Consider the following 14,756-nt stretch of genomic DNA (forward strand, 5'->3'; position numbering starts at 1 on the left):
GTCTGTGTAGTTGAGTGATCAGCGCTGTTAGTGCAGGAATTGTTATTTCTCTGCATTGTATGTGACTGTGCTAGCGCTGCTGCCTGTAACTTTATCTTCTCAAAACTGTCAGCTTTATTACTGTCCCTGTTCTTTCTGCTAAAGCCCTTGCAGTGCGGTGCTGCAGGGTGGTCTCTCGCCTATTTAATACTTAATTGGTGAGAGAGGTCACATACGTGGTGCCATCATGTCTGAAAGTGATTTTCCCCTCCGGCTACAGTGTACCACGTGCAAAGTACCGTTAGCGGAGGGGGAGGGTAGCGCGGAGGGCCTTTGCCGGCAGTGTTTGTCCATGGCGCGGCCTATTACGGTTACAGCACCGGTACAGGAGCCGCCCTGGGCTTGTTTCGCTCAGGCGTTAACAGCTTTAGTGGGCCAGTTAGCTCCGCAGCCCGCGTTTACTCCGATGGGTTTGTCCCAGCAGTCTGTGGTGTCGTCACCCATGCAGGGGTTCCCACGACAATTGGTGGTACCCCACAGTCTCCCTATTTCCCCGCTCCCGGGTTCTCAGGAGCCAGCGTGGGTTAACTCCCTGACGAGTTCTGTACAGCACTTGTCGGATGTGTTGCAAGGGGAGTCTGTGATGCGGCCTCATAAAAGGCCGGTGGCGTCTCTGTCCGCTCCTTATGAGGATGACGAAGGGACGTCTGATGATGGGGAGATTCTGGATCCTTACGATCAGGAACCTCTCCATACTAAGGACGCTGATGCTAAGTCCAAAGTATATATTCCTGGACTTATTCGGGCGGTCCGCACAGCCTTGGTGATTGAGGACGAAGTTCCCCCAGCGGCTAAATCTAAGTATGCCTTTTTCAAAGATGTGAAGGGCGATGCCACAGTCTTTCCTCTTTCGGGTCAGTTGGTGGACCATTTAGAGGAGGCGTGGAAACAACCTGGCAAAAGATACCAGCCGCAGAGACGCCTGGCGGTGGCTTATCCATTCGCGGATAATTATTTTGCCAAGTGGGAATCCCCTCCACAGGTGGATTCTCACGTGACCCGTCTTGTCCGTAGTGCCACATTGCCGATGCCATCCATGTCCTCCCTTAAGGATGCTACGGACCGCAAGGTAGAAATCTGCCTGAAGTCCGCTTATTCCCTTGCAGGGGGGGCAGCACGGCCGGCTATGGCCATTTGCTGGGTTGCCAGAGCGATGGAGCGCTGGGCGGATTCATTAGAGGCTTCTTTTGAATCCGACTGTCCAGCCGAACAGGCGGAGTTGATTGGCAATCTCCGTGATTCGGCCACCTACATCAACGAGGCGGCTCTAGACATTAGTACTCTGGTGTCTAGAATTTCTTCAGCAGCGGTAGCTGCTCGTCGCACCTTGTGGCTGCGATCCTGGAAGGCGGACGCAGATTCCAAGAAAGGTCTGGAAGCTTTGCCGTTTACCGGAGAAGTTCTCTTCAGTCCGGATCTGGATAAGATTGTGGCCACGCTGGCGGCAGCCAAATCTGCTTGTCTCCCGTCGGCCGCTGCTCCTTCTGGTTCTGGACCATCGTCCTTTCGGTCATCTAGGGCCCAGGGCAGGCCCAAACCACAGTCGTTTCCTCGACAGGCTGGCCCTAAGAAATCGGTCAAGCCTCGGAAACAGGCATGGAGTACCAGACGTCCGGCCCCCAAGCCAGATGACAAGCCTGCGGCCTGATGGTCCGGGCCTCCCTTTGGGGGATCCCAGGGTGGGAGGCCGCCTGCTGCAGTTCTCCCGGTGTTGGTCGTTCACTACGACAGACACTTGGGTTCTGGAGGTGGTCTCCCACGGGTACGCCCTCTCCTTCCGGCACAGACCCCCGGCTCGATTCTTCACCACGGGTCTACCATCAGATCGGAACAAGGCTACGGAGCTGCGGAAGGTATTGCACACTATGCTCCAGGCTGGAGTTATAGTGCCTGTTCAATTCTCCCAGAGGGGCCAGGGTTTCTATTCAAATCTATTTTTGGTACAGAAACCCAATGGGTCATATCATCCGATTCTCAACCTCAAAGCACTCAAGTCTTTGCGGGTCCCGAAGTTTCGGATGGAGACCCTACGGTCCATCATTCTGGCGCTGGAACCTGGGGACTACATGGTGTCATTGGACATACAGGACGCTTACCTGCATGTCCCTATTTTGCGCCATCAAGAGTTCCTTCGGTTTGCAATCCGCAGCGACCACTTCCAGTTTCGGGCGTTACCTTTTGGCCTGGCGACAGCACCACGTGTTTTCACCAAGGTGATGGCGGTCATGGCGGCTTCTCTGCGGCTGCAAGGAGTCCGCATGTTGCCGTACTTGGACGACCTGTTATTGGTGGCAGGATCTCCAGAGCTCCTGTTACACCACTTGGACCTGACCATTGCACTGCTGCAACGGCACGGCTGGCTAATCAACTGGCAGAAGTCCACTCTAATCCCGTCTCGGAGGATTCTGCATCTTGGAGCCTTATTGGACTCGGGACAGCAAAGGATCTTCGTGACGGAGGACAAGATCTCTGCTTTACAGTCAAGGGTGCGCAGTTGTCTGCACAGCCGCCGGGTGTCCTTACACTCGGCGATGAGGTTGCTGGGCTCCATGGTGTCAGTGTTCGACATGGTGGAATACGCCCAGTTTCACTCCAGACCTCTGCAGCACCTGATCCTGTCCAAGTGGAACGGGCTGCCTCAGTCTCTGAAGTTCCAGACGATTGTGCTCACCCCGGAGGTTCGCCTGTCCTTTTGCGTGGTGGTTACCGACGACCCACCTCAACAAGGGACGTCCGTTCTGGGTTCCAAATTGGGTCCTGTTGACAACGGACGCCAGTCTTCAGGGCTGGGGAGCAGTTTCGGGTCCACACTTGTTCCAGGGCAGGTGGACGCCGACAGAAGCGGAGCTTCCAATCAATATCTTGGAACTCCGTGCGGTCTTCAATGCTCTCCTGCAGGCACAGCGGTTTCTCCAGGGTCACCCGGTGCAGGTCCAGTCGGACAACGCTACCACCGTGGCCTACATAAACAGGCAAGGAGGAACTCGCAGTCGGGCGGCTCTCGCAGAGGTCTCTCGGATCCTGGTTTGGGCGGAGCGCAATCCTCCGGCCATATCAGCGGTCTTCATCCCGGGAGTGCTAAATTGGGAGGCGGACTTTCTAAGTCGCCAGGACGTTCATCCAGGGGAATGGTCCCTGCACCCGGACATTTTTCAACTACTGGTGGACAGGTGGGGTCTTCCAGAAATCGACCTCATGGCGTCCCGGCACAACAACAAGTTGCCGGTGTACGGGTCTCGCACAAGAGACGAAGGGGCGTCTCTGGTGGATGCTCTGTCCGTCCGGTGGACGTTCCGGTTCGCATACCTGTTCCCTCCGGTCTCCCTTCTTCCACGGGTAATCCGGAAATTCAAACAGGAAGGAGGGACGCTGTTGATAGCTCCCGCGTGGCCCAGACGGCACTGGTTCTCAGACCTTCAGGGTCTGTCCGTGGACAGTCCTCTGCGGTTGCCGCTACGACCGGACCTTCTGTCTCAGGGTCCTTGCCTTCACCCGGACCTGACTCGGCTGTCTTTGACGGCGTGGCTGTTGAGACGGCCATGCTGAGGTCCCGGGGGTTTTCCAGCTCTGTGGTGCGTACCATGTTACGAGCTCGGAAACCGTCTTCCGCGAGGATATACCATCGCGTGTGGCATACTCCCGCCCTGTCGCACCTGTGCTGCAGATGGGCTTTGCTCTGGTCTCCGGTTTTCCGTCTCCCTCTGGTGAGAATGTGATTCTTGTATGTGTCCAGATCTTTGTTCTCTCTCTTCCTTCTCCTCCTCCGGCCTATGGCTTGGTAACTAACTGAGGTGCCTTGGCCCGGGGGCGGGGTATAGGAGGGGGACCTAGTGCATCCTGGGAGGCTGAAAGCTTAACTCTTTGGTGCCCTGCGACTGACGTCACACCTATACCCCAAGGTATCCTGTGGAACCCTATGGACTTCGTAGAAATAGAGATAACAAGGGTAAGTTCTTACCATATCTCATATTTTCTCAGATTTTTCGTTTTCGAGAGAAATGAAATCCCCATAGTAAAACACTGGCTTTTCATGAAAAAGCTATCCAATTACAAGCAAGCAAGGATTTTTCAGAGGTTTGGGCTGGCTTTATCAGTGATTTCTCTTCACCACCTCTGAGCAGGTGATAAGTTCTGCAAAACCCCTATTTTTGGTCAAAAATGTCATGACTTGATTCATTTTATGCACCCCCAATTTAAATAGAACATAATTTTGCAAGAAAACATTTGTCTGAAAAGTCACAAAGGTGATGTAGAAATGACAATCTAGTCACTTCATCTGTAGCATCCAAGAGTGGTACATAGTGAATATACTAAAGTGGAATAAATGTTTTCGGGGAAAATTATGCAATGTTGTGAACTGTGTTTGCAAGCAGTGGAAACACGCTGATCAGAATGGTGCAAGGACTACGCCCCAGTAGCCCTTAATTAGTGTGAAGTAACGGTGGGAAGGCAATAAGTTCCAACTCCGCAATCACACGATTGGTCTGTATTCGGGAGATCTTTACGGAAGCTCGCTTGCAATTGGATACTGCGCATTATATGAAATTGAAAGTAGTCGTTTTCTTGCGATAGCCTCGAACAAAATTATCGTGAGAATAGCGGAAATATCGCATCTAATTGGATGTGTCCCCCTTTATTTGTCATAAACACGTCTGTGTTTATATAGTAATGATTTACCTATGCTTGTGTATTATACTTATGATTCTTTACTATGTTAATTTGCAAAGTTTGTATGCGCTCCCAACCCCCCCAATGTATGGCACTGCAAACTCTTAAATATGTTCATAACTGTACAAGTCAAGGGTGCTTTATGTGGTTCCCCCCAATTCAAAATCTGTAATTCTTTATTGTAAATTGGTGGAAAAACTGTAGCTTCCATGCTGATCCTATATTTTAGATAGTTTAAAATGAAAAAAAAAAATTGTGTTTTTATTTTTTGTTTCTCTAGTGAGGGTGGTGTCTTCAAGGCTCATCTTACTTTTCCAAGAGATTATCCTCTGAGGCCGCCGAAAATGAAATTTATAACAGAAATCTGGCACCCAAATGGTAGGTTGTCTATTACTTTTTCTCTTCACTAATATTCGATCTACTTCAAGACCAGTGTCTTTCAGCTCAATGATCTGGAAAATGTAAATTTTTTTCAATGCGCCACTTTAACATGGAATAATATAGATGTGTCTTCACTTGTCTGTTCTGCAGGTGTGAACAATGGCTCCCCTCCACACTCCTGGTCCTAGCGTCAGGTGTCTTTTTTTTTTTTTTTTTTGGGAGAAAATGCTTCTAAGTCACGATGCGACTAGGACACACCAGGAGACCGTTCTGATTAATATGATATGTAACAATTGTATATCTGTGTGCGACTGAGTCTCAATCTTCATGCAAAGTGCTACGATGCAGTGCACACGGCTTTTTATCCAGGTCAAGTTCCCTTTACACACTCGGTCGCATATCGGATTAATCAGGAGTGTCTCCTGGTACGTCCTAGTTACATCGCATTGCAACTTTGATGCGTTTGCAACTGGTGTTCACTCATGCCAGGCATATCGTGCTGCATGGCATATTGATGTTAGATGAGTAAGGACACATCTGTATATTTGTTACATATACAGAAGAGTATTTATATAAGTAAAATTACAAAAATAACCAACTAATCTCAGTATGTTGCCTGTTTCGTGAAATACATTTTTTTGTAAGTGATTTGCTATGGACAGAAGTAAAAACTTTTGCCTAATGTGTCTCTTAAGGGAGGAATTCACTTCTATGTGATGTGCCACAATGCCAGGCTGCATACAAATCGGCCAATTACTGTAGCGTCGACTTTGCAAGTTTTCCCTCGCACCTCTGTGCAAATATGGTACAAAAAAGGCAACCATATTTAAACCACGAACTCCAGAACCCTGTTAAAGCACAGGCAGAACAGACTCTGGTGTCCCCTTATTATGATACAGGTGGAACAGACTCTGGTTTTATCGTGGGCAAAGCCGCCGGCAACAGCTAGTATACAGTACGGAAATAAAGCTGGTGCTTTTATGCTGTGATTCAGGTGATACAAATGTACACAGGATATCCCATCATTTAGAAGGGTTCTTAGCAGACGTGTAACATGTATAGTGTTCCCTCTAGCTCCGGCGGCAGGCAGGGCGCCGGAGCTAGAGAGGGCAATCGTGTGCGCGCCCGAAAAGGGGGCGTGGTTATGAAAAGGGGGCGTGTCTATAAGACGCGTCCCCTTTTCGTCATACTTGGGGGCGTGCCCGGCGCTTACGGACATGCCGGGCAGCCCCCAAGCGCTGCAGAAAGGGAGAATAGATGCCCGGCGTCTATTCTCCGGCGGTGACCGGGTCACCGCATGTTTGTCCGCCTGCGGGACACTGCGTCCCGTGGGTGAGAACGGCTCCCGCAGGCTGTTAGGGCAGGGCGCTTTTTGCCCTCCTCCTGGAGGGCAGGGTGCTTTTTGCCCTCCAGAAGGAGGGCAGGGCGCCGCGCCCCGCTAAAACAGCCTAGCGGGAACGCTACATGTAGCCATGGCATCTGGAGCATGTGCATGCTGCGTCCCCAAATGTTCTTGACCTTACTCAGTCATAAAATAACAAAACAAGTTGTGAGCGGTTTTTGGGAAAAATATTAGCTATTTAAGTGGTTACAGAAAAATTGTCTGGACACCGTGCATAACCTCTGGTACACTCCTCCCAATGAATAATCAAGCACTTTGAGGGATTTAAATAGATGTGGGTCAGGTATGTGGAGGTGGAAATGATGTGGGTCAGGTATGTGGAGGTGGAAATGATGCGGGTCAGGTATGTGGAGGTGGAAATGATGCGGGACAGGTATGTGGAGGTGGAAATGGTGCGGGTCAGGTATGTGGAGGTGGAAATGGTGTGGGTCAGGTATGTGGAGGTGGAAATGATGTGGGTCAGGTATGTGGAGGTGGAAATGATGTGGGTCAGGTATGTGGAGGTGGAAATGATGCGGGTCAGGTATGTGGAGGTGGAAATGGTGCGGGTCAGGTATGTGGAGGTGGAAATGGTGCGGGTCAGGTATGTGGAGGTGGAAATGGTGCGGGTCAGGTATGTGGAGGTGGAAATGGTGCGGGTCAGGTATGTGGAGGTGGAAATGGTGCGGGTCAGGTATGTGGAGGTGGAAATGGTGCGGGTCAGGTATGTGGAGGTGGAAATGGTGCGGGTCAGGTATGTGGAGGTGGAAATGGTGCGGGTCAGGTATGTGGAGGTGGAAATGGTGCGGGTCAGGTATGTGGAGGTGGAAATGGTGCGGGTCAGGTATGTGGAGGTGGAAATGGTGCGGGTCAGGTATGTGGAGGTGGAAATGGTGCGGGTCAGGTATGTGGAGGTGGAAATGATGCGGGTCAGGTATGTGGAGGTGGAAATGGTGCGGGTCAGGTATGTGGAGGTGGAAATGGTGCGGGACAGGTATGTGGAGGTGGAAATGGTGCGGGACAGGTATGTGGAGGTGGAAATGGTGCGGGACAGGTATGTGGAGGTGGAAATGGTGTGGGACAGGTATGTGGAGGTGTTGTATTGATGAGAGGGGGGTTTTGAACTTGCAGATAGGCAGTAAAAGTGTTTACGTCAGCGTTTTATATACTAGAATAAAAATACTGCAAAATCACTGTACAAGCATTTTCCTGTACCCCAAAATGCGACAAACACTTAATGATGATGAAAAACACTTGCTTCCTATCATTTTTCATCCATTATTCAGCGCAAAAATCAGACATTTTACATAATTTTAGAGCCTTCTCTATGGTTCTGCTATCTCAGTTATCACATTTTTGGGGTTCAGGACTGTTTCTCCACTATTTCGTGCTTTTCTCCCAGTTTGCTTTTTGTGCAAAACTTGCATTTCTAATTATATTACATATTTCCGGGTGTGTGTATTAATGTAAAGTGTGCAAGTTTAATGAAACAAACTTGCATTCTCAAACTCCATGCCTAACTGAATTCCACCCATAGGGCCATATTCAGTTGCCGGCGAAAAGTCCCAGACTTTTCACATGCCGGAGATTTATGCTATGGATTCCCCCGAATAGCCCTGCTTGAAGGTATTTGGGGTGCTTAAATGCTCTCAATTGATGCTATTTAGCATATTTGCACAAGTGGTGAAGAATAACATTTAGCTGATTTTTTTGTGTTGAAAATAACTAGTCCCAGCAAATTGGAGTACATGAAAATAGGTGTAAGATTGCTAATGTGCATTTTGAAATAACATAAAAACGCACCCTCAGCAAAACCTGCAATCAAAAAAATAGCTTAGGCATATTTGGGGGACCCCCTGGAGTCTATTTCGCTAGTTTTAAAGTTTGTCCCCCAACTTTGAACTTTTTCGCCCCCAAAACGAAAGTACTTTTTTGGGGTTTTCTAAACTGTTACCCACTTTTTTTGATGCATTTTACCTTTGGGGAACTGTCCCAAGGCTGCAGGGGTGTTGTCGCAACTTTGTATCCCAAACCCCCAATTCTGCACTTTTTTTCGCATCCTTTCAGAGGTGAATCTTGTCCGCTCGTTACAAGGCGCAGACTTTTCACACCGGCGGAAACTCTTTGCAATTGAATACGGGGGAGAGTTGTCGCCTAGCGAAATGTCACCGGCGAGAACTTTTCGCTGGCAATTGAATACGGCCCATAGTGTAAATCATGATTTACCTTTTGAGGCTTCTTTACAGCAAATTTCAGCACAGCAGTTATGTTCTCATTCACTGTAATTTATATTTTTTATTAAGAGTTACCCTAAGATTTAGTCACTAAATAATACATTTGTCATTGTTTCTTCAATTGGAACTTTTGATTCATTATATCAACATAGGAATTAGCCATGATTAGTGCAATGTAGGGAGAGAGACTGTACAAGTAAATGCTGTCTATCCATTGTTGTAAGTTATCCTATAACACTAAGAGCAATGAGTTTGCAGCCTCATCAATTTAAGAGCTTGGCTCCACTACAGATGAAAGCTGTGCTCTTTACGTTCCAGTGATGCTTATCTGAATATGAAGTGATGAAGGGGCATGCTGCTAGCTTCTGTTGCTCCTTGCCAAGCTATGCAAATCTCATTACTCTCTACTATGAATTGTCTTGCATAAAATGCTTTATAGGCAGTCTCCAGTCATGTACAGCTGGTTTTATCATTAATGTACCTGTTGACGTTTGCCATGCATATGACGTTTACAATTTATTTAAAAATAAAAAAATTAAATCTGTTAAATGTCATCTTTGTCTATTTTTTCTAAATGAAATTTCTCCTTAATGTTTTCAGTTGATAAGAATGGTGATGTGTGCATATCCATTCTTCACGAGCCTGGTGAGGATAAATACGGCTACGAGAAACCTGAAGAGCGTTGGCTTCCTATCCATACGGTGGAAACCATAATGATCAGTGTAATTTCAATGCTAGCAGACCCCAATGGTGACTCCCCAGCCAATGTGGATGCAGCAGTACGTTCACCTTGTGTGCTTCTTTATTATTGCTGAAACCTTTCTGAGATCATCGGATATATTTACTAAAGTCCGGGTTGTTAGAAGTGGTCTTTGCCTATAGCAACCAATCGGATTCTAGCTATTATCTTCTAGAATGTGCCAAATAAGTAGGATTTGATTGGTTGCTATGGGCAACAACTTCACTTAAAAAAAACCCGCACTTTAGTATATATACCCCCGTGTCTAGAGGTAAAACATCATTTAAAAAAAAACCCTTTCTTTTGCGTGTGCATTGTGAACTTATATAATGATGGGTTTGTTCTTCTTAAACTTTGAAAAAACAGTGGTTTTTTATTCCCTCATGCATTACGTTTCTAGCCACCATTAAACAGTAATTTTATTTATATTAAAATAAAGTTTGCTCTTTAGTGGAATTAGTAAAATGTTCCCTCCCATGTATAGCAAGCGGTGGTAGCCCCATTTGATGAATGTGGGGGACCTACTTTACACAAACCCTAATAAAGGTGAATACATAGGATTTTTTATTCTTATGATTGTGTTTTTAAGAATAATTTCACTCAAATAAAAATCTTTAACTGCCATACAGCTGGCAGACCTGCTGGTCCTGTAACTGGGAAATACACATTTAGGGAGAGAAATAGTAATGTCTGAGTCATCCACATGTTAGGGGCATATTTAGTTATCCCTTTCTACAGAAAATGTCGTTTTTGTAGGTGGAATTAAACTGTAAAACTTATTTGAGGGTTGACATATCCAACATTAAAGACTCTACAATGCCTCACTCCTAAACTACAATAGGTTTTGTCTTCTATAAACCATGGTGTTAGTGTCCTGTTCCTAGCTTGGTTATTCTTTACCTTTGGGGGGTACATGTTATGAATATGTGATCTGCTTTTGAAAAGCAAAACTTATTTGGAAGCTCCAGCAACAAGTTTTGAACTTCTTTTAAAAGTAGTTTACATAAATTGCGCTTTCTTAAGCTTACTGTGGGCTTTATTTACAAAGCAAGCACGCTGGGCTTGACACTGACTGCTGGTACCATTTTACATATTCACCTGAAACACGACGGGAAGCAGCGGCCAGTATCTCTAAATCAGGGGTGGGGAACCTTTTTTCTGCTGGGGGCCATTTTGATATATATAACATTATTCGCAGGCCATGCCCCCTCTGCAATGGTAGGGCTGGACCACAATCATTGGTTATTACAGCAATGTCTGGAGCATCCTGAGGATACTCCGGTAGAGCTGTAAGGGCAGCGGTGTGACCATCTGAAGCATCCTATGCACTGCTGCATAGATTCTGGTTGCTGGGTGCCATTCTAGGCACTCTGCTAGCCAGATGAGAGTAGCAGAAAAAAGCACAGAGGGCCAGATAAAATGATTCCAGGGGCCTTATACAGCCCCGGGCCTGAGGTTCCCCATCCCTGCTCTAAATGAAGGCTGTGTCACCATCAAATATGCTATAGAAGATATATACCTTTTTCCCCACTGCAATGGAAGTGCATGGTTCTTACCCCATATATAGAAACTAGAGGTTGGCCACTGATACTTGATATCACCACAAGTGTCTGGGAATGCCACCAATGTGATTAATGCAATGTTGATTTTAGCATGATTAATGAATGTGCCCTGCATTCTAAAATCATATTCTGAGCTCTCATAGAACTAAATTCACATCATGTCTGACAGTGTTTGCTTTTGTACAACTGAAATGCAACAAACTTTTGATTATTTCCACCCCCTCTGCTTTATAGAAAGAGTGGCGAGAAGACCGGAATGGAGAATTTAAAAGGAAAGTTGCCCGCTGTGTAAGGAAAAGCCAAGAAACTGCTTTTGAGTGACATTTAAGCAGCAGCTTGTAGCTTCACAATTTCAGGGTAATGTTTTTTCTTCCTCCTTGGATTGCCTAATTTTATTTTTTTCTGTTTTATTGCAATGTAAAAAGTACTTTCAAAAGTAACACTAGCAAATACATATATTTAATAGACATTGTAACACATTAACTGTCCATGCACATATTCCATATATAATGAACTTGTGCAATAAATGTTAATTATTTGCTACACACATACAAGTCCAGTTTGGAAACATCCAATCCTTCTGCACTTGGGACAGACTATGATGCACAATTAGATTGGTGAACACACGTCCCAACTTGGCTTACACCTAGTTTGTTGTCCTTCTGGTTTAAATGCTTAAATCAGTTATACAAATTCTCACCACTTCCAATAAAAATACTTTTACTTGCTCTGTGTTGGGATCCTGAGATTTAAGTACTGACGTAGAAAAGTCAAGCATCTTAAACACATTGCCTGCAGTGAGTGGCTCCAGTTTTATATGTTCTGTGTATTCTGCAGGCCTTTTACTTAGATTTTTTATTATGTTCAGGATTTGAATATGTCAAGACTGCATGGCACTAGGGTTTTTTTTTTTAAAGAGAGGAGGGGGCCCGTGTGCAACCTCTGTGCGGGCCCCCTCCTCTCTGGCAGTGCATTAGATTCTGGCTTTGTGCCAGAGTCTACTGCACATGTGCAGGGCTCCGTGAACATGGCGCCCACGATTTATTCCCGGGGACATCACTACTGCGCATGGCCGACGCGCTATTTTCTCAGTGATTAAAGTCTGCAGAACCAGCCGACTCCAAATAGGCAAATATGCTAATTATATGGGAGCAGAGTGTGCTGTGTGGGCCCCGCATCCATTATAGATACGCTAATGCTTGGCATCATAATTTAAATCCACTAGCAGTCTCCTAACTCATGAGCTTGAGACCGTGAGCAAGGGGTATATGTACTAAGTCTTGCAGAGAGAGAAAGCACCAACCAATTAGCTCCTAACTGTCTTTTTACTGGCCGTGTTCGAAAAGTGACAGTAGCTGATCAGTTGGTACTTTATCTCTTTCCAAGGCTTAGTACATATACTCCTAAGTAATTGTCACTCAGTTACAGTAGGATGCCATACATGCAGCCATAGTCCTGTCCTCTTGTTCTGTTAGACGGACATCAACCCTATGCCATCTTCCCCTTTGTATGTGTCGAATGTAATCGTTAAGGTATGAATGTCATAAAAAAAAAAAAAAAAATGTCCCTTTATAGTTTGACATCCGTGATTGTGTTAGTAAGTCTACATACAGTTCTCTAGACCACCTATTGTCTCTTTTCTACCTTTTATTTCTTCTCAACCTTATTGTGTGGTTCTTGCAAGATTGGGAGCAAGGCCTTCTGGCACATATGTGACCACATTAGGGGCTACCGTACAGTTGTTGGTATGGCAAGGTCCGATATAGACGTGTGTGTATGTAGCCTACACTGGGTCAAAACCTGAAACTATCTAGTATATACATTCCCCTTAGCTGGAAATAATTAAGAATATGAGAAATGGATGCAGCAACTTTAACATAAATATTGTGTATTGCGATTTACTCCTGCCCCATATTTTCTTGTCTAATTAATTTTTTTTATTTTCCCCCCACCTGCAGGTCTCCATATGAGAAACAAGGCACTGTTTTTCCTGCACTCTACCCACCTTTTGCTGGACTTTTTGTTGTAATAAGTTGGCAAACACTGGCTGGCACCGGGGGTTGCAATAAGACATGCCAGTTATTAATGCTGATAAGAGCCTAACAAGTGCCAACTTAAAGGTGATTTTCGCATTTCAAAATCTAAAGAACTGCTTTAAACTTCAGGAAGAATTGTACAGACTTGTACATAGCACAACATGATCTGGATAATATATATACTGTTCATGTACATCCATAAATAAACATTGTACCAAATAATGCTTTCCCGTTGTTAGGATAAGAATGATGTAAAGTTAAATAGAGCAGAAATATGAAGGAAAATAGGGCATTTGTACTCTGGTTTTCCCAGGCCTCTGCTCATCTTGATCTCTCCAGGGGGGGATATTGTGTATGTCAGTGTTTTTGTTTTTTTTCCCTTAATCATCCCCCCCACTCCTCTTCCTAATTTGTGAAAGGCAGCAAGAACTATAGTCAGGTTTCAAGCAATGTATGTTACCCGGCCTGGCAAGTGCTCAGTGAGGTCTTTCAAACATGGATCTTCCATCTGCTCTTACAATCGAAACTGTTTTCTCTATGCAGAAAAAGCCATTTTGTGATGTTTATGGACAATACTTTAATAATTGATTTTTAACTCTGCCCTGCAGCAGGATTTTAGCAGTGTTCCGTTTTGTGTGTTTTTCTTCCTTTTTTCTTTATTATTTTGCCCTTAAATATTTGTATTGTGGGGATGTTCTTCGAATAAATCTATTAACCTGTTCCCTAGAAGTCTGCGATTCTAGTCCTAGCAGTCTTGTACGTTCATGGGTCACTGCAGGAATTTGGTTACCTTTTTAAAAGTGATCACCCACCTATAACCCCTAAGGGGAGTAAACTCCGGTAATTAAACTCCTGAAGTGCCTTATCACATCACAAAAATACCTTCCAAAAAAGGGCGACATTTTCTCTTTGTCATGTGCAAAACCCTATTCCTACAGAATTGATCTATACATGTGCTGCTCATCTGCGCTGTAACAAGAACCAGTTACTACGAAGAGCCTCTAAAACCCTGCTGCTTCTTATGAATCAACCAGTGACTGCATTTCCTGTACAATCCTTTTCCTTAGTTGTCTGGTATTGAACGTTCAAGAAGGAAAGCATGCATAGGTGTAGGTTTATCAAAGTATCTTCAGGGCTTGTCACAATGTTGTATTTTCAGGTTTTCTTTCTTTTCATTTCCTTTTTCCTCATCCTAACAATTGTCTCTCTTCTCTATATTACTGTCATCCTTAATTTTTCTGTTTCCAAATTGTTTTTTATTTTTTTTCTTTCTTCAGCAGTTTTTCCTCAACCAGTGTACAAAGAAAATAAATTGCGATGTATATTTTCATGTAATTTGATTTTGGAATTCTGACACCTTCTTTAGTGCGTTCTTCCAAAATATAATTTTTTTTCCAATATGTCTATGTTGGTTATTTGTATGAATGTGACTTTTAGCTCTCGGTGACTACTTAGGTTTTTATGTGAAGATTGAGTATACATTGTAGTGAAGGAGGATACTTTCTCCATAAGCAAAAGACCAGACTTGGTAGTTGCAGAGCACTTATACTACAACATTATGTAAACTGAATTGTTATGAAAATAACATTTCTTAAGGAATTGTCAAAATATATAGTACAGTGCATTCTATATTATCATTAATATTTCAGCTAAACCAATAATTATGTAATCTCTATCCACTCACTGTGCCTTAAGAAAATACGTAATCCCATATTT

The 14,756-nt window shown here is 45.0% G+C and overlaps 1 protein-coding gene across 2 annotated transcripts in view; it reads left to right on the top strand.

Annotated features, from left to right (window-relative positions):
* Positions 1–14,438, top strand: part of UBE2G1 (ubiquitin conjugating enzyme E2 G1) — a 57,397-nt gene extending 42,959 nt beyond the window's left edge. For both annotated transcript variants that reach the window (XM_088447030.1, XM_088447029.1), the window contains 4 exons: positions 4,988–5,085; positions 9,304–9,482; positions 11,239–11,361; positions 12,963–14,438. In XM_088447030.1, the coding sequence (XP_088303156.1) occupies positions 4,988–5,085; positions 9,304–9,482; positions 11,239–11,325 (364 nt within the window). In that variant the 3' untranslated portion in view covers positions 11,326–11,361; positions 12,963–14,438. The remainder of the gene's footprint in view (positions 1–4,987; positions 5,086–9,303; positions 9,483–11,238; positions 11,362–12,962) is intronic.
* The last annotated feature ends 318 nt before the right edge of the window (positions 14,439–14,756 follow it).

The sequence above is a fragment of the Taudactylus pleione genome, unplaced genomic scaffold (genome assembly GCF_031769625.1).
Source record: "Taudactylus pleione unplaced genomic scaffold, aTauple2 ptg000411l, whole genome shotgun sequence".
In the NCBI taxonomy this organism is placed as follows: Eukaryota; Metazoa; Chordata; class Amphibia; order Anura; family Myobatrachidae; genus Taudactylus; species Taudactylus pleione.